The sequence below is a fragment of the Cibotium barometz genome, chromosome 3 (genome assembly GCF_041138505.1).
Source record: "Cibotium barometz isolate CiBa-2024 chromosome 3, ASM4113850v1, whole genome shotgun sequence".
NCBI classification, from domain to species: Eukaryota; Viridiplantae; Streptophyta; class Polypodiopsida; order Cyatheales; family Cibotiaceae; genus Cibotium; species Cibotium barometz.
The window spans coordinates 65,001,155-65,027,138 of record NC_141048.1 but is presented as its reverse complement, the minus strand read 5'-3'; the positions used below and the strand labels follow the sequence as shown (position 1 = coordinate 65,027,138).

At 38.2% G+C, this 25,984-nt stretch overlaps 1 protein-coding gene across 1 annotated transcript; it reads left to right on the top strand.

Moving 5' to 3' along the window:
- Positions 1-23,250: 23,250 nt before the first annotated feature.
- Positions 23,251-25,780, top strand: LOC147640402 (uncharacterized). The gene is made up of 6 exons (XM_086823717.1): positions 23,251-23,502; positions 23,976-24,052; positions 24,163-24,205; positions 24,322-24,442; positions 24,914-25,124; positions 25,311-25,780. The coding sequence occupies exons 1-6, from the start codon at positions 23,337-23,339 to the stop codon at positions 25,512-25,514; spliced, it is 822 nt and encodes a 273-aa protein (XP_086679843.1). The 5' UTR covers positions 23,251-23,336; the 3' UTR covers positions 25,515-25,780.
- The last annotated feature ends 204 nt before the right edge of the window (positions 25,781-25,984 follow it).

Genomic DNA, 25,984 nt, shown 5'->3' with positions numbered 1-25,984 from the left:
ATCTGTCTGTCCTCTTCTTATTTGCATACTGCTTTTGTCGATCTTGGGCAGCTTAATGAATTGATTGCATGTGCTGCTCCATGTCCTCAAGCATCTGTCTGGACATCTCAACCCTAATCAATGGGTCGGACCAAGTTAATGGAGTTAAGCAATCTTGTCCATACAGAGCTTTAAAAGGGCTCATCCCAATACTTCTGTGGATAAGAAGCATTGTAGGCGAACTCGACTAGGTGCAGATAGCTTAGCCACTTCTTGGGTTCCCTGCCACAACATGACCAAAGTATATCTTCGATTACTTGGTTTACCCTTTCAGTTTGACCATCGATCTCAGGGTGATAAGCTATGTTGAGATCCAAGAAACGGCTTTGAAAAATGCTGTCCAAAACCTTGAAGTAAACTTGGGATCTCGATCACTTACTATTCTCCCGAGTAGGCTATGCAATCTGAAGATTTCTTTGAGGAACACTCTGGCCACATCCACTGCAGTGTAGGATTCTTTTACTGGAATCAAATGGGCAACTTTGGTTAGTTTGTCAACTACTATGAAAATGGAGTTGTAACCTGATTGCACTGAAGGTAATCCAGTAATAAAATCCATACTGATACATCCCCACTTCATCTGGGGGACGTCCAATGGATGTAACTTCCCAGGCATTTTTACTCTTTCAGCTTTGACTTTCTGGCATGTCAGACATTGACGTACATGATTCAGTACATCCTTTTTCAGACTAGGCCAAAAGAAGCTTTTCTTTACAGACATGTAGGTTTTGATGAAACCTGGATGTCCTGTTATATAAGGCTGTCATGGGCTTCATTCAGGACTTGATCCTTGGTTCCCTCATCATTGGGAATGCATAGCTTGCGATTATAATACATAATTCCATCATCCAGGCTGTACTATTGAACTCTGTTCAACTCCTGTGGAGTTTTGCTTTCTTGCATAAGTAGGGTAGCAATAGAGCCAAACAATCTATCCTTCATGATCTTCTCTCTTGCTTCAATAATCAAAGGATTTGATACTACAGTAATTGCAAGCAAGGAGGCTTTTCTACTGAGAGCATCTGCTACCACATTTTCTTTGCCTCGGCGGTACTTGATTTCAAAATCAAACTCCTGCAGGGTCTGCATCCACCTTCTTTGGCGCATGTTGAGATCCTTCTGAGTGGTGAAGATCCACTTTAAGCTCTGATGATCTATCCATAAAAGTGAATCTTTGTCCCAGTAGGTAATATCTCCACAACTTCAGGGCATATACTACTGAAAGTATTTCTAGGTCGTGGACAGCATAATTCCTCTCATGCGTTCTAAGTTTTCGGGATTCATAGGCCACTGCAAGACCTTCCTGCATGAGTGCACCTTCGAGGACAAAACCACTTGCATCAGTTTTTACTACCTCAAAGGGTAGAGAGAAATCTGGTAGCTTCAGAACGGGATTGGTTACCAAGGCGGTCTTCAGCTTATCAAAAGCACTCTGGCACTCTGGCACCTGGCAGACCCCTAGGATAAGGCCTCTTGAGATTATACTTGATTTCTAATGCACCTTCTGAAAATCTTTTTGAAGTTCTGTTTCAGGGAACTTATTTTAATAAGTTCCCCTGAAACAGAAGAGATATTTTTCCATCCAAAATTTTTTAAAAAAACTAAATTACCACTCTCTAGAAGATTTTCTCTCTCTAGGCCAAAACTGGAAGAAACAAGATCTTTTATATTTCTGAAGAGGGATTTGATTACAGGGAAAGATGCTGGACATCTTGAGAGGCTGGGGAGGAATCTTACAACACCTTTGGAGCAGAATGTAAAGATGCGGGCTGATTCTGGTGAAGAGTTGGATGATCCATCTATGTATAGAAAGATGGTTGGCAGTCTTATTTACATGACTATCAAACACCCAAATCTCAATTATACTATGGGGCTAGTAAGCCAATTTATGCAAAGCCCCATAAAACCTCATTTGGATGCAGTGAGACGCATTATGTGCTATGTAAAGACCACTGCACATTATGGTCTTCTTTATGAGCATGGTAAAGGCTTGGATGTACATGGCTACACAAACACAGATTGGGAAGGTAGCTCGTATGACAGGAGATCTACTAGTGGTTATGCCTTTACATTTGGAAGTGCAATGGGGAGTTAGAGCAGCAAGAAGCAACCTACTGTTGCTTTATCTACAGAGGCTGAATACACGGGTGCAGCCATTGCTACATGTGAAGGAGTATGGTTAAAGAGTCTCTTAGCTGATTTGGGTGAGCCTATTGATGGCAAGGTTGCCATTCATTGTGACAACATGAGCAGCATACAGTTGGCCAAGAATCTAGTTTTTCATGTGCAGACCAAACATATAGAGGTCCACTATCATTTTGTCAGAGAGAAAGTGTTGGTGGATGGTACAGTGGATTTGGAGTATGTGAAGATTGAAGAGCAGGTGGCCGACATCTTTACAAAGCCACTTAGTAGGGAGAAGTTTGAGTACTTCCGTACTATGTTGGGAGTACATGGGATGAGCTTGAGGGGGAGTGTTGAGAGCTTTGATAGCCCAAACTCATCTACATCTTCATCTATGGCACTACATCATGAGCTTGAGAGGGACTGTTAAGATTCAAGCTCGATGTCAGCTTGTGCTAGTTGCACTATGTGTGCTGGCATGTTAGGTAGTAACATGTGTGAGACATAAATGACCGCATCCAGCTGGTCATAGTGTGTGGACATTAGCTAGGGTTAGCGGTGTGTGGACACAACACATGTAGTGTGTTGTAGATTATGGATTATGGCTTATGAATTATGTGAGAAGGGACATGGCTTCCCTATGGTTAGGGTTTGCATAATACATTAGGGTTTGCTCCTATGTGTGTGTCTCCTCTTCCTCTCCTGTATTTCATAAGGCCCTAGACAGGAGTGGAAAAAACCCGCTAACATCTCTAAATTGATCATCTCCTGTATTTCATCATAAGGCCCTAGACAGGAGTGGAAAAAACCCGCTAACATCGCTAAATTGATCACCAAGTTTGATGGGACTTTTCCTTCTATCTGGTTTAATCAAGTGAAGGATAGTTTAATCTCTTGAACTCGTTAGAAATTTCGTTATAGAAATTTCGTTAAGAAAATCAAAAAGGTGGAATCGTCCCCGTCTTCCGGGCAAGGGAAATTTTTCCTATTTTGGTTTCGGAATGACCACCAGATTAGTCTCGTGTTCGGACATTCGAGGGCGAGGCCCCGAGTGGGAAACCCTGCCCCATGCAAGAGGAAGCTACTTCCGCCTGCTAGCAACCGGGAATCCGGTGCATGAAGGGGGCAGTGGGGTCTCACAGTTAGATGGAAGGGAGAGTACTTTTACAATGAGTTCTCAAATTTCTTGTGCGAAAGAATTTCATTCAAAGATAATTTATGTGTAGATACACCCCGCAACAAAAAAACAAGAACATTATAGAGATAGCACAAGCATTAATGATAGAGACGAATATGCTGTGTAACTATTGGGCTAAAGCTATTTCCATAGCAATTTATATCATGAACAGGACCCCTAATGTAGTCATACATGATGTAACGCTAGAGGAGAAATTCGGTGGGGCAAGAAACCTGATTTGTCTCACTTGAAAGTTTTTGGATGTATTACCTATGTGCATGTGCCAGATGAGTTGCATAAGAAGCTAGATCCGAAGGTAGAAAAATGTATGTTTATTGGATATTCCCTTGAGAAAAAAGGGATATAGATGCTACAACCCTACTACACGTGAGTTGAGGGTAAGCAAATATGTTGTGTTTGATGAAATGAGTAGTTGATATGCTATTTAAAAAGATTTCGTTGGGGTTGATGTAACTTGAAATAAGATTGCACAAAATGCAAATCAGCAAACATAGTCATTGCGTGGAGCTAGAGAGTCCTCTTGTGTTGGGTATATTGATAGACCATAGAGTGGAGACTGCATCAAAATACCAATCCTAAAAATGCACTCAGTACATCATGGAAAGGCAAAGAGAAGGTTGGTGAGCCTCTTGATAGGCCCCACATTTTTGCAGGGCATTCTTATGTTGATGGAGAATCTAGTGGCTCAGATCATAGCCTTGATGATGAGCTTGGGATTCTAGCTATTAGAACACCTGGTGTTAGAAAGGAAAGAGAAGCTGCAAAAATGCCAGGTAGTGATCATGGACAATGTAGGTGAGGGAGATTCAGGAAACCTGTTGATAGGTTGACATATGATGATCATGTCGCTCATCATTATTAATATATGGTGAAAGTTATGCAAGATGTTGAACCCACATGTTTTGGAGAAGATGTTGGAATTTAGATTGGGAGAAAGCCACGGATGAAGAAATGGCTACATTGGATGCAAATGAGGCTTGGGACTTGGTCTCATTGCTTGAGGACAAGAAGGCTATTGGATGCAAGTGGGTGTACAAAATAAAGCACAACTCAAATGGAAGTATTATTAGGTGCAAAGCAATATTGGTTGCCAAAGGTTATGCTCAAACTAATGGCATTGATTAATGAGGAGACATTCAACCCCGTTGCTAAGATGGCAACTGTGAGAGCTGTTATTATGATGGTTGCATCAAAAGGATGGGTTTTATAGCAAATGGGTGTTAAGAATGCATTCTTGCATGGTGATTTACAAGACAAACTGTAAATGGATTAGCCACTACATTATGAAGGTGTGGGTCACCCTGATTTTATATGCAAGTTGTGGAAAGCTTTATATGGCTTGAAACATGAACCAAGAGCATGGCATGATAAGATAGCACAATAACTTATCACCATTGGTTTTTATGAGGCAGATGTTGATCATTCACTCTATGTGCAGAAGAGTGATAAAGTCATCACAATCTTTTTGGATGACTTGATTATTGGGGGTGATAGTGGAGAGGAAGTTGAGAGTGTGTGAAATGTCTCCTCAAGTAGAAATTTGACATGAAGGATTTGGGTGAGCTGAGGTACTTCCTTGGCATTGAGGTTATTAGGATTCCCAAGAGCATATGGCTATCACAGAGGTAGTATGCATTGGATATGCTGTCCAAATATGGTATGGTTGTGGTTGTAAGCCAATTTCTATGCCATTAGATTCAAATGGCAAGTTGAGTGCAATTGCGAGTGAGATTTTGGAGAACCCCACTATGTATAGGAAGATAGTGGGCAGCTTGATTTACATGATGATCACTAGGATAGATTTGAACTATGCAATTGGATTGCAGAGTCAGCTTATGCAGGTTCCTCGAAAGCCACATTTGGATGGTGTGATTTGCACATTGCACTATGTGAAGTCTTAGTAGACTATGGTCTCTTTTATGAGGCTGGTACAGAGTTGCAGGTGTTTAGATACACCGATGCAGATTGGGCTGGTAGTATCGATAGGAGATCTACCAGTAGTTTTATGTTCTCTTTTGGGAGTGGTGCTATGACATAGAGTATCAAGAAGTAGCTTATCAAGTACAGAGGTATAGTATAGGGGTACTGCAATGGCAGCATGTGGGGTAGCTTGGTTGCCCAAGCTACTTGGTGATTTGGGGCTGCAAGTTGACAGCTATGTTGTTATCTATTATGACAACCTTTAGTAGTATATTTGGCAAGGAATCTGATTTTTTATGCGTGGACCAAACACATAGAGGTCTACTATCACTTCATTAGAGAGAGAGTCTTAGTAGGAGATATTAATCTCATGTATGTTAGCACAGAGGCATTAGGAATTTTTTGAAGTCATTTAGAGGGCCTTGTAAGGAAGTTTGACTAGAATATTCCCTCCAAAAAGGGGCACCGGATAAAATTTTTGTCAAATGAACTCCAAATTTGTCGGACTTCACATATTTAGATTCTACTCTTCAAAAGTTATCCATTGATATATAACACGATAGGGTTCAGAGAAGGGACAAGATAGATACCTAGAAGATTTCTTTTTGCCTGGGAAAGATTCCTTTTTGCATGAGAAAGATTCACGTTACGTGAATCTTCCCCAGGCAAAAAGGAATCTTCTAGGTATCTATCTTGTCCCTTCTCCGAACCCTATCATGTTATATATCAATGGATAGCTTTTGAAGAGTAGAATCTAAATATGTGAAAACTGACAAATTCAGAGTTCATTTGTAAAAATTTTATCCGGTGCCCCTTTTGGAGGGAATATTCCAGTTAAACTTCCTTACAAGGCCCTCTAAATGACCTCAAAAAATTCCTAATGAGTAGGTAGCTGACATTTTCACAAAAGCCCTGGGAGCAAAGAAGCGTCATAGATTTCGAACTATGCTTGGAGTCCTAGACATGGAGTTGAGCTTGAGGTGGAGTGTTGAGATGTCAAGATCAACACGAGCTGACACTTATGATATGCCTGAGTGGTCATTTCTGCTACTTACATCACTCGCATGTTTGGTAGGATGCTGACATGATAGATAATTTGCCAGTGATTCTACAGCTGGACTACACTAGCTACTAGTCCACCATTGAGTTATGAAATACTTATCTTGCCAACTCACTCACTTAGCATGTTCACATTATGGACCACATGTACATAGTAATTTAGTACTTATGTTGTATTTCTCTTATCTTTTGTTGGTAGAACCCCTTTTTGTTGAGAAGAACAACAATTTTCAGCCTCTCATCTTGTGTGTTCTCTTCTAGGGTTTGTGTGAGTGTGTGTCTACTTGTAATAGCTCAAGCTCTCTTCCTCCTTGCATCTTTAAACCCACAGAGTAGTGGTACCTTCATAATACCCTTGGGCTATGAGAAGCTTCTTAGGTATCCACACCACTGGCGAGAGCATGTGCCTTGTGTGCATCGATTATATTTGTTAGTAGGGTTAGTGTTGTTAGTGAGGTTAGTTTTTTAGGGGGGGCAGCAGTGGTGGTGGCATTGGGGAGGTCGAATTAGGCTGATACAAAGTTGGGTAGTGATGAGGATACGTAAGGGAATGGAGTGTCTAGAGTGGTGAGAGCCTCTTTTTAAGTGGTATGGATCGGTGTTGATCAGAGGGGGCGGAATAACTGTGGTGAGGGGAGGAGGGGGGTGATCATCTTGGCATGAGTGATCGGAGGGCATGGGTTCTTCGTCCGTCTCATTAGGACTATAACTTGGCTAGAGGTAGTTGTAGGGTGGGTGCCTTGCACCCCAATCAATGTTACAACAATTGTGTCCCATCCATCCTGATTCGATAAGAAGTTCCTCATGGATAGTTCCTGTAGGTAGCACATAAAGTTTCCCTTCCAAGTGATTTTTTCCAATGTGGGATAGGGTTGCGATTGTGCCTAAACATTGAATTGCTTTGTTCTCCCAGCATTTTTTGGTGGCAATGCTTCCTCCTGCCCCCCATCCAAGATGATAGCGACTTGAAAGGCCATCGAAGATTATCGATAATGCTGAATTGAGTTCATCACCTTCGAAATATTATCTGAGTTTGTTGACTCAAACCATGGGGGTGCCGGTGATCCCATGGGGTTCAATGAGTTCTTTCTTCTCATTCTCATTAGAGAAATCTAGCTCTGAGATTCTTGCATCCCTTCTCCAAGGTGTCCCTCCATCCAATCTTTAAGATCCTTTTATAAGATTGGGCTACCTTGAAGCAAGGTGCCAACAATGGGGATCTAGATCTGAGAAGAGAGGAACGGAGGTATGGGCCATGGTATACAAAGAATTATGTAAGGGCACGTCATCTAGGCCTTCTAGAAATCTCTCAATTAGCCTTTGGTGAAGAACTTATCTATGGCACTACAATGGGAGTGGAGAAACCTTACCTTGTTAATGTAGTCCCGGATGGTTTTGCCATCCTTTTGTTAACATTATGTAATTGCTCAATGAGACTCCATCAGGTTCCTAATGGGAGTATCCAACTTTAAAGGCCTCTTTCAAGTCTTGAAAGGTGGCTTTATCTTCTATCTTCAGGGTTCTAAACCATTGGTCAGCTTTGCCATCTACGGTGAGGCCCAAAGGAACTCACCTTGACTTGATCACCCACATGGCCCGTCCACATGGCTAAATGCTTTCTGAGGAAATCAACCCTTTTTTCCTAACCAAAATCAGGCACAGCCGTTGATCTACTCATTTAAGAAATTCTTCGAGGTTTTATTTAACTACACGAATTCTAAGCATATTCCTATTATTTCCATTTAATTATTAAAACTCCACTAATTTCAGCCTCCACCCAACCATTGGAATCAGTAGAACCAGACAATTACTCACCCACCCATAATTGAATGCCTTTCTTAGCTTTTGCTTTCAAATACAGATACGCACTGGTTACAGATATCATAACTCAAAATTTCCATCCAGTCCCTTGTTTCTCAAAAAACAGTATCACTCTGGACTCTCCGTTGAGACCCACTGGTCAACAACGAGATCTAGTAATATTACAATAATCATTTCGTCCATCATACATATCTTCCACGATATACACATGGGCGTCCTAGGCACTGCGAGCTCGTGCATTGCCTAGTCAGAACCCTCCAGGATCCTCGTTAGGTGTCGTGGCACTTCACTCAGGGACCGCTTCATCGGCCCTCACCCATCATCCACTGCAGTGTAGGTTTCTTTTACTGGAATTAGATGGGCAACTTTGGTTAGTCTGTCAACTACCACAAAGATGGAGTTGTAACCTGATTGCACTGAAGGTAGTCCAGTAATAAAATCCATACTGATACATTCCCACTTCATCTGGGGGATGTCTAATGGATGTGACTTCCGAGGCATTTTTACTCTCTCGGCTTTAACTTTCTGACATATCAGGCATTGACGTACATGATTAAGTACATCCTTTTTAATTGTATTTTGTTTCCCTTGCTTACCTTGCGCTTGATGGCATGTATGTAGGATGAAGGAGTTATAAAAGCATTGCTATTTTCATTGCTACACCCTCATTCTATTATAGTAGACGGATTCTAGTAGTGGGGCGGTGGGTGCATCAGATGCTTTGGGGGAGGTACGCGGTCACCTTCACTTATGGAGACAGACGACGTACCCGAGGAGAGTGGTATGGACGACACGGGATGGAGGGTTTATTATACCTTCCATCAATTAGTGAACCAAACCTATAAAGATGTCTTCAAACCATGGGGAGACTAGAAGGATAGAGATTTCATGTATGTGGTATAGTGCATGCAAGAGCGGTTCCTAAACCCACCACACATGTTTTTTCAATGAGTGGGCGAGGAATCACATAATAAAGATCCTCAATAATAGGAGGTATTGTGCAAGTAAGTTTGTGAAATATGATTCACAAATGCCAACCAACTGCACCATTAAAGAGTGAGAGAAGGCGAAAAAAGAAGCCCAATGTTATATGCACATTATATGTGCATATACTAGGAGGCTAACCCATCCCATTTCACACTATAGCTACATGCTATTGGATTGGAGTTATACCTGTTGATGGTATGGGACATCAAGGTAGAGGTATGATGTATTTCATTATTATTCATGTGTGCATCCCTTAGGCTCGGGGGTGGTCGTGTGGATGAGTTTATGCTTGATTTATGCATGTTTATGCATAACAATTATCTAGAGAGATCTTAGGGTTTTAACAGTGGTATGAAAGCAATCTCTAGTTAATTGTTGTTGATTTTTCTTTCTTATTGCAATTTTGGGTATTTTTTCAAGTAAATTTTAATATTTATTAATAAAAATATTATTTTGTTGATTTGCGTTGATGATTTGCATGTGGATCGTCGATATGGCAATTTGAACATGTGTTACTACTATGAAATGGACGAATCAACATTGCAGGGGAATTCCGTGAGTTTAATGTTATTTTTCTCTATTTTTTGTGGTTTAAAATAAGCATTAATGGAAATTTTTATGAAAATGCCACATATTTTAGTGTGGATGGTTTTGGTAGAATGGATTACCTAAATTTCTAGAATTTTTTAGAATTTTTTTCTATAATTTTTAGAAAATTTTTGAGCATTTTTATGGTTAAAAATGTATTTTTTAATACATTTTTGGAGGTTTTTCCGCGGGTATGCGATCAAATTTCTGTCGATTTTCAGCTGAAATTCAGTAGGGGGCAGCATTTGATGCATGAAATGCTCTCCCATGTGCGTGAGATCCTCTTCGTCTCTCAATTTCAAATTTTCCTCTCGCGTGTATAAACACCTCTTTAAAAAATATATATTTTTAATTAATATTAACCATAATTATGATTTAATTATGATTAAAAAAAGTTAATTAAAAGTTAATGTAATGTTAAGCTCTCTGTTAATAGAGATAAAGAGAGAGAAGGAGGTGTAATTGAGTGGAGAATATGGAGAGGAGAGAAGGAGTGGAGATGGAGATGGAGAGGAGAGATAACTTCTCTCTCTCCCACTTTTCTGTGCACAGGCGCGCGGGGGAGGAGAGGGGGGCATCGTAGCAGCCTGCCGGGCAAAAATCACCCCCCCTCCAAATAAATTTTTATAAGCTTTGAATCAAAGCTTTATTAATGTTGTTTTTTTTAAATTAAAAAAAATAAGTTTTGTTATTTACACAAAAAAAAGCTTTTGAAATTGTTTTAAAAAAAAACTGGAAAAAGCCTAAAAATTAGAGAAAATTTGAAATCTGAGAAAAGAATTCTCTGAAAATTTATGAAACTTTTTTCTTGGTGCCTTTTGGCTTTTCATCTTCCGAAAAACCTTTGGCTTTCCGCTTTCCTGAAACCTTTTGGCTTTCTGAATTCCAGAAAATCTTTTGACCTTCCGTATTCCGGAAACTTTTGACCTTTCACATTCAATTTTTTTTTTTGTCTTTTCATTTTCCCGAAACTTTTGGCTTTTCGTAGTCCGGGAAAACCATTGGAATTCTGAAATTTTTTGACCGTTCGTATTCTAAATGCGCTCGGGGTAAATTAAATTTTTTTTAAAATCCTTAAAAATGAGTGGAAAATTAGAAAAAGGTTATTTTAAATTTTGAGAAAATATGGTCTTGGTTTTTGCATGTGGTGTGTCCATTCAGGTGCCCATGACCATTCAAATTCCTTTAAAAATATATTTTTTTGACCCAAAAATTTAGTAAATACATGAAAATTAAAAATTTTCATTGGATTTGACAATTGTCATGCGGAATTGGAAATTTTGTGAACGATGGGATTCTCAAGAAAAATTAGGAATATTCTAAAAAATATTTTTAAAAATCCTAGAAATTGGTATTTTTTAAAATATCAATGGTATTTTGGCAAGTTTAATTACTAAAAAATTTCTGAAAAAATATAGGTTTGGAATGCCATTAGATAGGTTTGGAGGAATTCAAAATTATCATATTTTGAGGCCTTATAAAATTAGAAAAAAATAAGAAAAAATCATCATAATTCTTTTTCTCGAGAATTTAATATTTTCGAGGGTTATTTAATGTTGAAGTACATTTTCTTGTGCTAACATTAGATAGATGCGGGTTATTCGCATATTATTAATATGATTATACCTCGTATTAGTAGATATGTCTGTTTGGATCTATTCTAAACGATGTTTTCATGATTTTTTACTATTGTTTAGCCATTCTTTTTGGACATGTTCCTTAATTTCTTTTGATGGCTATAATTTGCACTCAAAGTGTGTCTCACCTTTGACACTTTTCCATGATAATTTATTTTGCACTTGTTTAAGTGTGGTTTGTGCTTAATTTCTTAAGCCTAAGATAAATTCTATCATGGGTCAATTGATCGGTTTATTTTGGTGGATTTTATTGGATGCTTTCCAAGTTTTATATGGACTCATCAGGTTTTGCCTGGATCACTTGTATCTAAGGATTTTTTAATGAGTGTTATACACATGTGTTTCACTTACTTTGGAGTTTTGCTTAAACGACACCATGTTCATATACTCCGAATGGATGAGTGGCCACCAATTGTAATGCTTCTTTTGACACGATTAATGACCATTAGATGGTATGCATTGATTTTTATGATCAACTATGGTTTTTATGGATTCGAGGAGCTTCTATGCTTTTATCCATGGTTTTATAAGGATCTTTTGATCATTTGTTTAATATCATGTGCTTTGAAGGTAGCATTTGCCTTCATTTTTTGCACGTAATTTTAGAGTATATTTCTTGTACTCTTGTACATATTCCAACTCGGATACCTAGTTATTTATGTATCTAGGTGAGTTATTTTTTCTACCCTAACGTTATTGAGTTTATTGGGTAGTTATCATTAGAAAGGTGCCAATAATTCAATTTCTTTTCTAATAATACACTTGGAAAGAGTTATTCCTTAATGTGGTCTCAGGAATATAGAGACAGGTTTTAGTATGTGAAAGTCTGGGATAAGGTCATCTTTTTCCTTTTAAACAGGATTTTATTCATATTTCCTAGATGGCATACTGGGGAGTTTCAAATTATTAAGGTATGTATGGGTGGTATCATGGTGGTATGGGACCCTAGTGATCCCTCACACATATTATCTTATGGGATAATTTGGGCTCAAGATTGTTGCTTTGCTTACATCACTCCTCAACATTCAAAGACAATCTCATTTTTTAAATTCACTAGAAGTTATAGTGTGGGCTCTCTAGAAAAACTTCTTTTATCTACAGCCTACATGTTTTGATGAGGGTAATCTCGTCGACATTTTCACTTGCTGAAATCTCTTTCCTTAGAGTTCAACGAGTTTATCTTGTTGTGTTCAGATTAAGGAAATTTGGATTTTTTCCTTGTTGGCATTCATTTTTCTAGATTTCGTACTTTAGGTGATTTATACAGTCAACCTGATGGTTTACGTATGGACATATGTGACTCATCGAGATGCTGATGACTCTCTATGTTGATGTAGTAACTCGGGACGTCGATTATTCCATGTGCAGATGTGGGCATGTCGGGGCGCCGATAAATCCCTAGTTCTTGCTGCTATAATGCCATGTTTTCCTACTTTATTTCGAATGGTTTACAACGAGGAAATTACTTTGAGTATGAATTCCTCTGATCATCCCCACAGTGTCTGATGGGCAAACAGAGCATATGAAAAATCAGATTGTAGAGGATATGCTTTGTGCATATGTCTCTAGAAAAGCATCAAAATGGAAAAAATATCTTCCAATGATGGAATTTGCCTATAACAGTTTTAAACATATGGCTATTGGTTTTAGTCTGTTCATGCTTATCTATGGATATTAACCTAGGGCACCTATTGATGTCGGTCTTAAGGACATCGAGCTTGATGCATCGAGGGATTTCTTGCATGATATTATGCAGGAAATGCTGATCGAAGCTCGGGATTCTATCAGGAGTGCTTAGGATAGGGCACGGTTCTATGCTAATAGAGGACGCTCAATTTGGTCTTTTGAACCAGGAGCATTGGTTTATTTAAAAGTTCCTAAAGATTTTCAGACTTTGTCAAAAGGAAAATGCTTGAATTTATCTCCTAGATATTGTGGTCCATTACGATTTATACATCGGATTATTGGCACGGTTGCGTATGAACTTAAACTACCTTCACATCATGAACTTTAACTACCTTCACATGTTAGAGTTCATTCACTCTTTCATATCAATAGATTGAAAGGGAAACTGGGAGGGGAGGATAACATGGTTACTCCTCAAGAACTCGTTGAAGTCTAAGAATTATCCTATGTTCCACATAAACCTGATAAGGTACTTGAATTTGTTATATGCACATTATGTGTGCATATACTAGGAGGCTAACCCACATTAGGCTTGTGAGGATGGGAGCATGGGAACAAGCACTAGTGGAGCATGGGTTAGGACTAACCTTAAGGGTTGAGGTAGGGTTAGGCATCCAAGGGTCACACATGGGAAATGGAGAGTCAAGAGTCACTTGAGGGCCCTGCTATATAATAGGGGCATGGGGCACACTCAAGGGAAGCTTGGAGGCTTGGGCTTGTGAGGCCAAGGCTATGTTATGCTCTCTTGTGTAGAGGTTCATATCTGCTCACCTACCATTTCACACTATAGCTACATACTATTGGATTGGACTTATATCTCTTGATGGTATGGGACATCATATCTCTTAGTGGTATGAGACATAAGGTAAGATATGTGATACTTCATTGTATTTATGTGTGCACCCTTGGGCTCAGGGGTGGTTGGGTGGATGAGTATATTCCTGGTTCATGCATGTTTATTAGCTAGAGAGATCTTTAGGGTTTTAACACCCACCCTCAGTAAAACGCTGGACATGCGAGTCAACTGCTGAAGTACGGTGCGACAAAGTATAGATCCATATGAAAGGCTGGCTAGCTCACACTATTTGCAAGTTTTCTCTTTGCCATTTTTCACTAAGTTTAGTTCATTTATCGTCGTGATTTCATATCTCATGCATATTGTAATTTGTTGTAGGAAAGGGTGGTAGGTCACCTCCCAATGGCTTGGGAGGAATAAGTACCGCAAGCATATTGTCGTCGTGATTTCATATCTCATGCATATGGTAATTTGTTATAGGAAAGGGTGGTAGGTCACCTCCCAATGGCTTAGGAGAAATAAGTATCGCAAGCATCATAATGAAGTCGAGACTTGGGAGTGGCTAAAACGCGAGGGAGTGGTTACCAATGCAGATATCTAACGAGCTCAACATGGTAAGTTGGTGAGTGGTTGAACTTGAATTTTAATTATCACCCAACTTGTTTTGCTTGTGGCTAACTTTTTTGCATTGTATCACTATTTAATGCAAGAAGACGATGCTGAAAGAAGTGACGGTGATGATGAAGGTGGTGGTGTATGTGGTGAAGATGTGAGCGAAGATGAAGATGATGTATTAATTTAATTAGTTTTCCATATCTTCATCTTTATTCATTTTTGGACATGAACACCTTATGTAATTTGTAACTATGTACCTAATTTGCAATATAATCCATGATATTGTATTATAATTATTTTTTTATTATTTAATAAATGACTAAATATTTTTAAAAAATGTGATTAAGTAGTGTTTAAATAATGTTATTTTAAAAAACGGGGACAAAATGGGGGAAAGATGTGGACATCATGTCCCACATCTCTCTCGCATTTTGTCACCATGTTTTTAAAAAGACAATCTATGGTTATACTCATTGTGTTATAGGCGTGACTATATACGCGGTTATATGTGCGGATGTAGCCACGTACTCATAGCTGTGTGTATAGTAGCACCGATAGCCACGTAAAGTTTTTTTTTAAAATAAAGAGACTCTTTATTTGTTGTAATGCGAGTACTGCTAGAAAAAAACAGAAAGTTCTTGTATTTTTATCGGCTAGAATTATGAAAAAAACACATAAGCTTTTTCATTGTCCTTATTTTTATTTATTATATATTTTGGTTATAAAACGGGCATTTTGGGACCTAAAGGAGCAGATCTCTTCATTTTGATTGGTTGAAAAAAATATTTCTATCGACACCAAGTGATGGTTTTCCCATCTGGTCGCGTGAACGGGTCCCAACGATAGGACAAGAGTTTTACTGCGTGTATTGATGGTGTCTATAGGACCGAACAAATGGAAATGATGCCATCATGCCTGGATGTTTGACTTCTAACTTCTACGCAAAGCGGCACGAAAAAACGCAGAATTCTGTCAGAGTGGGCACTGCACAGGTACTCATGAGAGGCTTTGAGAGCTTCTTGAAGGGCGAGATGAGGAAACCTGGCCAGTGGCGACAAGAATTTAAGGGATGTCTGCTCTTCATACTAGTAAAGGTTTATGGTATAGTATTTTTTAGTACTACACAGTACTAGTACCAAAAGAGCTCCTGCAACTACACTTGATGGTGTCCAGAAACGCCATGATGTGCCCAAAACGTTTCATAACTCATATACTGATAATAACAATACTCAGGATTAAACACAGAGTAATGAACTCTATATTGTGTGCTAATATGGTCAAAAGATTAGAAATGTTGAAGCTGTTAAGATAATGTCTAGGATCATGCTGTTAAGATACTTTTTTTTGATTAAAAATGTATTATGTCTGTACACTGGACAGTGTAAAGCTCATGGATATTGGAGGCATGATTAAAAACTCCAGAGGCCATAGTGGAATTAACGGATCTGACTTTGCGCAGGAGCCATGGTAAATTTGCGCATAGCGTGGTAGATATCACAGCAGAGAGCACGTAGATCCGGGTAATGATTCAAACTGTAGCGATGGTAAGTTGCCATCATTTATGCTTTTATTAAGTGTATACTATTGTGCTGATGCCTGCGCTCACTGCAGACGAGTGGTGTATTACAGGGTACAAATCAGTACAAAGTGCAGTCAAAACGGTCGTTTTTGCTTGTAAAATCCATTAGGGCAGAGCAAGAAAGAATGTTCAAAATTGTACGAGCAGTACGACGCTGAGGCCGCCTGGGCTTGCAGAGCCGGCACAACATAAGGGTCATGCAGCATGCTTGAATACAGTAAGTACTCAAACTAATAGTCCTAAAAATAGAGAAACATTCCTTGGATTTTTATAATTAGCCTGTATGATTTTTTATCCTTCATCAAAAGGAATGCCAAATCTCAATCTCAACTAGGAATCTTCAATTTCAACCAGGAAAAATATAGTCTTGACCCTGTTTAACTAATCTAAGTGTGTGAAAATTTTGATAATTTTTAAATTAGAAACCCCCCACGTACTAAGCTTCATTGATGTGAGCCATTGTTGTGAGTCCCTTAAGGTGTGTCTCACGGACTTATTTAAAGCTGATTGGATATAGTCATGCAATCAACGCTTCAATTACCCCTTTTTTAGCCTTTCTTAGTATAGCATGACTAACTAATCAGCTTTCACTTTGCTACTTACAGGTGTTTATTATGACATACTAAATACAAAAAGGGAAAATTTTCAAGTTCCTAAGTTTGGGTGGGTGTAGCTCTCAGTAACTTGTAAAGATCTTTCAAACATCTACCTAGTATATGGTCCCACGAGTTTATTTGTTCTCTACCTATTGTTCCACATACATATGTTCTTTGCCCATTTTTCCATGTGTTGGCCTTGGACGTAGCAGATTCGCTCACATGAGCAAGGGGCAAGTGAAATGTTGCCCCTCTTAATGGGCTATAAAGCCCATTAAGGGGCAAGTGAAATGTTGCCCCTCTTAATGGGCTATAAAGCCCCAAAGGATCCACAGAATTAGGGCCACACAAAATAGATAAGAACAATGGACCTCCAACTGCTCAAAAAGCTCAGGGGGTACACTATATGTAAACCTTCTATATCATGTGCGTTCAAGGCTTATTAAAAAAACCCCTTATCTGTGAATTTTTCATGAATAAATCATACCCTTTTTTTCTTAACCTATGCATAGTCCCTTTAAATAGTACCCTTATGTATGTAAAAACTGTGTAAAAAAAGGGTTTTAAAAACCCCTTATGTTGAACCCACGTGCTATGCTTACATATTGATGAGTGACACTCCCCCCGGGCCTCGAGTCAAAAAGCAACCACTGGGACACTAGTGGTGTCTTCTTTTGTTGGCTAGAGAAGAAAACACATACTCAATAGAGATTTTAACCGTACCAAAAATAATAAAAAAAATATATAAGTTTGGTCTAAACGGTCTAAATCATACCGATAGTTTATTGCCTCCAAATTTGTAAAAAGGGCTTATTTAAGATGCTAGAATTTAAAGATAAAGGGTTCTTTTTAAACCTCTTGAATTCCTATAATGAAAGCGTGTGATACACACAATAGTCACTCTCTTAAGGACAATGTGGTTGATCATGCATCTTGTAAATCGTGTCATTATCAAGTTAGCAATGAAAAACATTTGGAAAGATAATACCCCCTCTTCTAGCCTGAGTACTACCAATAAATTTTCTTTTTTAGAAAATCGACATTTTATAGCCCAAGTATATGAATGCCAATGTATTTTTTTTTCAAAACTCAAACTATCACATCGAATTTGTCTTGAACATTTAAAGAAACGTTTATATAGAGTTGACCTACTTGAAATTATTATATACCAAGGTTTGCATTAGATATTGGTCCTTTCAAAAGGTTCAAAAGGATAGTGTACATTGAACACATGTAATGCTTGAAATAAAATAGTAAATTTCATAACAATGCATAGCTTACATAGATGAAGATCAAAATACAACTTGATTACTAATGAAAATCTGACATAGATGAAGAGCAGAACAAGACTTGATTACTATTGAAAAGCTTACAATAGATACGATAGAGAATCTTCATTTAAATTAACAACATGCTCCTTAAACAGGAGCTTATATTCTCCTTATATTAAAACTTAAAACATATATTCAAATTGGTAGATGGTATACAAAAGGTATGGGGAGGCTCCATATTGTGCCCTTGGTGTAATTTGAAGGGTCCTCTCAAAAGCACAATTTACATTGAACACATGTCAGCACACATAATTCTTGAGACAAAAGAGTGAATTTCACACAACAATGAAATCAACAACATGCTCCTTAAACAAGAGCTTATATCAAAACTTCAAACATCTATTCAAATTGGTAGATGGTATACAAAAGGTATGGGGAGGCTCCATATTGTGCCCTTGGTGTCATTTGAAGGGTCCTCTCAAAAGCACAGTGTACATTGAACACATGTCAGCACACGTAATTCTTGAGACAAAAGAGCGAATTTCACACAACAATGAATAGCTTACAGATAAGAAGAGTGGAACTAAACTTGATTATTACTAAAAAGCTTACAAGAGATACCGAAGAGCCTCTTACACAAAAGAAGAGTGGAACAAAACTTGATGATTATTGAAAAGCTTATAGTACATACCACAGAGCCTCTTCATTTAACAATGTGCTCCTTATATGGGAGCTTATACTAAAACTTGAAACATCTATTCCAATTGGTACGTATACAAAAAAAAGGTATGGGGAAGCTCCATAATATTGTGCCCTTGGTACAATTTTGAAGGGTGCTTATATGATCCCTTGGGAGGTCTAACTAATATAATGGTCAACTCCTTGAACACATAGTTGACCATACGACTAGCCTTTATGCTTTTTGGAATCATCATGGACCCCCAATGGGTTATATTGTAACCCTCGAACATAGAGTTTGAGTTCTAAGAATGCATTGATGATGAGATCAAGTTTTAAACATGTCATAGGCATGCATATCAATCCATTAGTGTACACTTAGAGGTCAGGAAAACCTTCATAATTTGTTACAAACATTTTCATTAGACATGACTTCTAGTTTTGGAACCAAAATATTTAGAGCCTTGACCTAGTTAAACATAACTACACATCAAACACTTGAGGGCTTTACAAACATGAGGAAGTTTGGAATAGAGAAAAGAGATGATAAGGGTGGATCCTTCTCTTTTAGCACCTAAGTCTCAATGATTGTTATCTCAATGATCATCTAAAGATAGTTATTTCTCATGCATTGAGCAATCATCAATCTCAATGTGCCTTGTGGAGTCTTTGTAATGATAAGAGTATGTAACTCTCATTGTTACAATGCCCTACCCTTGTCTACTTCTACACTTCTCCCATGCAGTCCTCCACAAGGATCCATCTTAGCCACATTGCCTCACTAGATGTAAAATATGCAACTTTCTACTTAGCTTTTATCAACAAGAGTGCCAATATTGTGCTGCTTCTTACCAATCCAAGACAGAACTTCAAAATTGAGCGTGAAGCCTTTTCCTTCACAAGGCCCCTTTACTAATAGACTACTCATGTTTGAGTTACAATTTCACTTCTCGAGGGGTGCACTACTAAGAAACGCTATGTATCACGTGTGTAAAACCCTATACCTATGAAATTTCCATGAGTAAAATGACCCCTTTTTCTTTATGGACTTACGGGTTTTTTTCAAAATCGATTAAAAAAATCCCTTCTATAAATATTTTTCTGTAAATTTACCCTAAAATTTTAAATTAAAAAACCCTTTCATTTGAACTCACATGGTATGCTTACATATTTTTAGGTGAACCCCCTAGTTTCCCTTAAGGGTTGTTCCCAAAGTAAAGGTGATGGTATACTCTAGTGCTCCTTTGATATACTTGAGGCTGGTTTTACCGAGGCTTGCTACTACTGAACTTACTCAGCAAACATTAAAGTTGACATCTAGTTAAGTGTAATATGAGACTTCCACACCAGGTGCATGTACTTGTAAGTTCTTATACAAAAAGAGCTTAATACCCCTTGCTTGACAACTTATGATCCACCTAGATTGGTGTCAAAATGGACATATAGTTGGAGACTCCAAACATCATCAAAATCCTCCCAACATACCTTTGTTGAAAGATGAAGATATGATATAGTAAGTTTACCTTGGTTCCAAGATTGTAATCTACATGCAGATTCCACAATCTATCACCTTGAATCTATAGCAATCCCTACATGTGAGCTTTTTTTTGCGAGCTCTCTCTCATGATCTCTCACGATCCATTAATGAAATAATAACCATAAAATTAGACTCCTCCACATCCGAGGGGATGTATTTAGAGTGTTACCAATATGTACTTCGGGTCGATCTTTCATTACCAAGCCCTGAATATGTAAGGGGTCGATCCCCTCCACATCCGAGGGGATGTATTTAGAGTGTTACCAATATGTAAGGGGTTGATCTTTCATTACCAAGCCCTGAAGATATGTTGTAGCTCACAAATCATCTTGTTGAGGTGATAAACATTATCTTCTAAGATGATGATTCAAGCAATGAGTTGTATGAGAGTTGTTTGACATTATACACAAGCATATTATACATCCATGTGCAGCACCATCCATCTTCAATCTATAACCTATTACCACTGAGAGCATGACCATTTTTCTTCAAGTTGTACAAAGCCCTAAATGGAGAGAAATCTCGTCTTATACTTATCCAAGTGCCATAACATTGTACGTAGCCTTGTAGACCAATGTGGTCCAAATATTTTTCTTACATTTCTTTAAACCATCCACAGATACCAAGTGTGGTTCTAAAGAATAAAGTAATGGTTGAAGTCTATTGCCTCCATCCAATGTGGCCTCTCATGTGCCTTCAGAAGTGCAAAGCCCTAAAGGAATCTCATCTCATACTTGTCTAAGTGTCATCACTTTGTACTTTGTATTATAAACCAAGGTGGTCCCAATTATATTATTCCTACATTTCTTTAGACCATCCATAAGCCACCAAGCATGATTCTTAATAAGAATAGAGTAATAGTTTAACTCTATTGCCTCATCAATTAATGTGGTCTCTGACTTCACAAGGTAAGTAGCTCATGGATCACCTTCTTCGACATGATGACATAGTTGACAAGGCTCACCAAAGCTACATAACAATTACTACTATTATATCTAACCCTATGAACATTATATCTAGCTCATGGATCACCTTCTTCGACATGATGACATAGTTGACAAGGCTCACCAAAGCTACATAACAATTACTACTATTATATCTAACCCTATGAACATTATGTTTCACATCCTCACTAATTGTAAGTGGTTCCTTTTTATCCTCGAGTTGAACATATTGCCTAATGTGAGGCACATATCGCGGGGCAATGAGGACCTACCAAAACAATATTTCATGAAGCTTGTAGTAAAATTGGACAAGAAGATGTCATGTAGTGAGACTTACAGTTTAGTCATGTCATAATCAAAGGTCAATATATAAAAAAAAGTGATGTTATTTCAACTACTTAAATCTTCTATTTTGTCACATTTATTCCAGGCGATAAGGAAACTCACTAGAAAAATTCTTTCATAAAGCATTGTTTTTTAGAATATTTCCCAACTGCTCCATGCACATTCCACACATAAGAAGAATAGTTGTGAGACAATCCCTTTAAGGAGGCTTTTCCCACCATGAACCTCAACATCCAAGGGGACTATAACCTTGTAAGTTAACTCTATTTTCTCCCATTGAAGAGGCTTTCCCACAATGAACCTCAACATTTTCCTAACTATATCCTTGTAACTTTACTCCTTTTTATCCTAACTTGCATACGATATTAAAAAATTTTGTGAGATACATGACATATGATGTATCACATATAATACATGATAATGTATGACTACATGCCACATAACACACGATGTATGGATTTGCACAAAAGTACAAGCGTATTCAAAGATATTACATCTCCTTGAGACAAAGTGATTCAACTCCCATGGGACTCCCATCCACACATGCATGTTGTGTAACTATTAATCACACTGTGCATGTATTACCAAAGTCTACTATCATAAGCCGACATGTAATACATAATATTCTTTAAACTGACCGTTTAAGATTAAATCGTCTCTAGACATTTCCAAGTTATCCCCCTTTTAAGTGTTAGTTTGTGATTTATGCATGTTGTTATCTGTACTGTTGGATAAACTTGGCTTAATAGTGTTTTTTTACCATTTGTCCATGTTGTTAGATACGACTGACTTTGAATCCATTTCTTTGGGCACCTAACTATAGTGTATTCTAATATTTCTCAATACATGGGAAGAAAGAGGGGCGGAGGGTGCTGGGGAACCTAGGGTTTCCTGTATTACATAGAAAACTATCCTCATTGTGTTTTCATAGGGAGGCTTGGGTCTACTTATCCAAATATATGCTTCTTATAAGTTGACATAATCAAGGCCTCATAGATAAGCCATCCTAAAAATGGCATAGGATAGATAATTGCACCTGATAAGTGATTAGATTCACTCAAGGCAATTATTCTATCCCCCATGTCACTCCAAGTAGTTGTATTGATCTATCCCATGTCATGTGTGATGCATCAACATATGTCATGACTTACAAGAGGAGGTTGGATAATTGAAATATTGCAAAATCTCTTATGGCCTTAATGGAGGGATTCATTACTTTTAATAGAGCGTATACCTTGGGATCATCATTATGATTGAGAGGGACTAGTCTGATTAGAAGCATGGGCTGCATTGGAGGGAATCGTTAAAAGCCAAGCTTACAAGATTTCACATCCAAAGTGAGTAGTTACCATCTTTGCAAATTGCCATGAAAAGTCTGATTCAACAAAGACAAGAAGAATGGCAAGGAAAATTGACATCATGCATGTCAAGGTTGAGAATTACTAGAATTCAGGAACGTAAATGAGGGCGAAGGCGATCATGATAGTCCTTGTGTGAAAGTTTATGTACACGATAATGTGTACGTGTGGGGATGGGGATATATGTCTACAAATGCACATGGGGACCTGGGGTACGTGAAGGGGGTACGTGAAGGGTGGCTAGGGGCCAGGGGGCGAATGATGGAGATCTAGTAAGCATAATCAATACGTGATCTCGTAATCCTTCGCCGACAGCATCGCCATCGCCACTAAATGCGCCCTAATAATTATAATGGCGCAGTCGGACCAGCCGTAGATGCGTCGATTAATTACAATCCAAATCTTCATCTCTCATTCATGTATATATAATTGAAGCTCTCTCTGAGCTCTCTCATTTACACCTCCCATGAAGAACTCCGCCGTCTGCCGCCCCTCGCCACCTCCATATCCGCTGCTTTTTATTGGCTTCTGTGGCTGCTTTTTGCTTGCTTTTTTCTTATGATGGGCCAGCTTGGGCTTGAACGCCGCCCTCGTAACGCAACGGACGATGCGTTGCCCTCCACTAAACGTTGCGCCGCTCACTCCAAGCAGCCCCGCCTTCGTTGGACTCCATCCCTTCATTGCCTCTTTGTCGAAGCTGTCACACGACTTGGTGGACATAAAAGTAATCCCTGCACCCCTTCTTAATCCATTCCTTACGCTGATTATTATAAGTACATGTTTGAGCACTGCTTAATTAAGGCTATTTCATTGCTTAAAATGATGAAGCGGTCAGTTTTAGGCTTACTGGCTTGTCAATACAATGTGTTCTTTGTTTAATGCGTTATTAATTAATACACTTTCTCTCTTGGAAGGCTAATTAGGTTGTTAATTCTTTTGATGAGAACATAGCATGGTTATGTTTAGGCTTACCAGGCTTATGAATGCAAAAGAATTGCTACACTAATCTAGATGATAAATACCTTTTGCAATCCATAAGACCGTCATTGCAAAGCTTGTTAAGACGGTCTTGTTAGTTTGTTAATACTTTGTTTTAGCTGCTAAGTACCCTTACTAAACCTAGTGTGATACATTAAGTACCCTTTGTTTGATTTGAAAATAAAATCTGATAGAATATCTAGCTGATACTCCTCACAGATGCAACACCAAAGCACGTGCTAGCGCTAATGAATGTCAAGGGGCTTACAATCTCTCATGTGAAAAGCCACTTACAGGTGAGATCTAGTAAAATAAAAGATTTGACATAATGTTATGGATCTATAGACTCTCTTTCTAAAATTATAATTAAAAAATTAATGTAGTGTAGGGCTTCCCTATCATGCAGATGTACAGAAGTATGAAGTGGGACGAATTTACACCTTACCAAGGTCAACTTTGTGAATGCAATTATGTGATGCTTAATATGTTTTTTTTTTTGGGAGGGGGGACCAAAAACAGCAACAAAATCTTCTGAAATGACTGCCTTTGATTACTCATTTTATAGCTGCTGAGGATGAGAAAGACTATTTCAAGGACAGATTTAGTGATTACAAGCTGCCTCAGATTACTGCAAGCTATTTCCACCAGGACCACTCAAACACTTTGAGAGACTCTCATGATATGAGGTGGGCATTATGGTTTTCTCTCTCTCTCTCTCTCTCTCTCTCTCTCTCTCTCTCTCGGGACCATTCAAAGAAACTCTCAGGGGGCCAAAAAGCTAATCTTGTTTAGTGCAAGCTAAGCTCTTATTGTGGTTAATTATAATTTTTGATACAGAACATGAGAATGTTTTGATACAGAACATGAGAATGTTTTGATACAAAAGGCTAATCTTGTTTAGTGCGAGCTAAGCTCTTATTGTGGTTAATTATAGTTTTTGATACAAAACATGAGAATGTTTTGATACAAAAAGCAAATCTTGTTTAGTGCAAGCTAAGCTCTTATTGTGGTTAAGTATATTTTTTGATACAAAACATGAGAACGTCCATGGAGATGTGTTTTAGGTGCTGATCAGCTGTATTAGGTTATACCAAACGTATTGTTGTTATAATCAGGAGAATGGAATGAAGATTAATCGACTTGTTTGGACATGGCAGAACACAAGAAATGCAATCCATTCAGTTTTCTGATGATGATGCAGTGGTGAACGTGTTAAACCCCTTAATGTGGAGGTTCTTCCGGCCATCCTTATGTTACCATGATTATGGTCACTTGCTTTCAGTCCCAAAAATCTCAGAACAAAAGTTTGGAGAAAACACTAGCTTTCTTCACATGTTGCAAGATGAGACACCCACATCTCAATACGAAGTAAGACAATAATTCACTTGTCCCCTAATTGGTATATGAAGTATATGCATAATTATAAATCTTGTTGCACCTATTGCAAAATATAATAACAATAAAATAGTAAAACATTTATTAAACCCACTAAGTTAATTTAATTAATTGCTTCTCATTTATTTATAACCATTTTATCTATTTCTTTATTGGCAGGAGTTAACAAGTAGGTCTCCAAGTCCATCAAGGAGAGAAGAACTCCCACTCGTGGAAAAGCTACTAGGAGCCGACCGTCTATCTCAAATGAGCACTTCAAAAGAAAACCTTGACCCACCAAATGAGAACCCGAGTTGGAAACATTCACCCATACTAGACGTCTCCCTTGACCTATCCATTTCAACTCGAGGATGGCCTCCTTGAGAGGGAAACTTATGAGTTTAGAATGGTGTTGAGGTTTCAAACAATTCCAAACATGACCTTAACTTACGCTCCTTATGTTTGAGTTTAGCATGGTCAATTCCCATCATGACTCTACCTTAAGCTCTTCAAATGCAAGAAAGAAAGAGACCAACATTAATTATCATTATAGGAAGATGCCCAATGACCACAAAGAGTGGTCATAATTTATTGAAAAAAAGGTGGCAATGTTGTCATACGATATTAGTTATTCATGGTCTAATACCTCTTAAGAGCTCTTTTTGTCTTAATGTATAAATTTTTCTATAATGACATAACAAACAACAGAGCATGGTATTTGAGCCTTTGAGTGCCAAGTTTTTCTATTCCATAGGAAGAAAGAACATGGGGTTATTCTTTCATGATGGTTATATTTCAAGAAGAGGAACCCCACTCGTTGAATTTTAGATAAATTCTTGTAGAAAAAGTTATCC

Excerpts from the sequence above, each read along its gene's own strand:
- LOC147640402 (XM_086823717.1), top strand. The coding sequence starts at position 23,337 with ATGATGGGCCAGCTTGGGCTTGAACGCCGCCCTCGTAACGCAACGGAC. Across the intron at positions 23,503-23,975 it reads ACGACTTGGTGGACATAAAA|ATGCAACACCAAAGCACGTG; the intron begins GTAATCCCTGCA and ends TACTCCTCACAG. Across the intron at positions 24,206-24,321 it reads CGAATTTACACCTTACCAAG|CTGCTGAGGATGAGAAAGAC; the intron begins GTCAACTTTGTG and ends CTCATTTTATAG.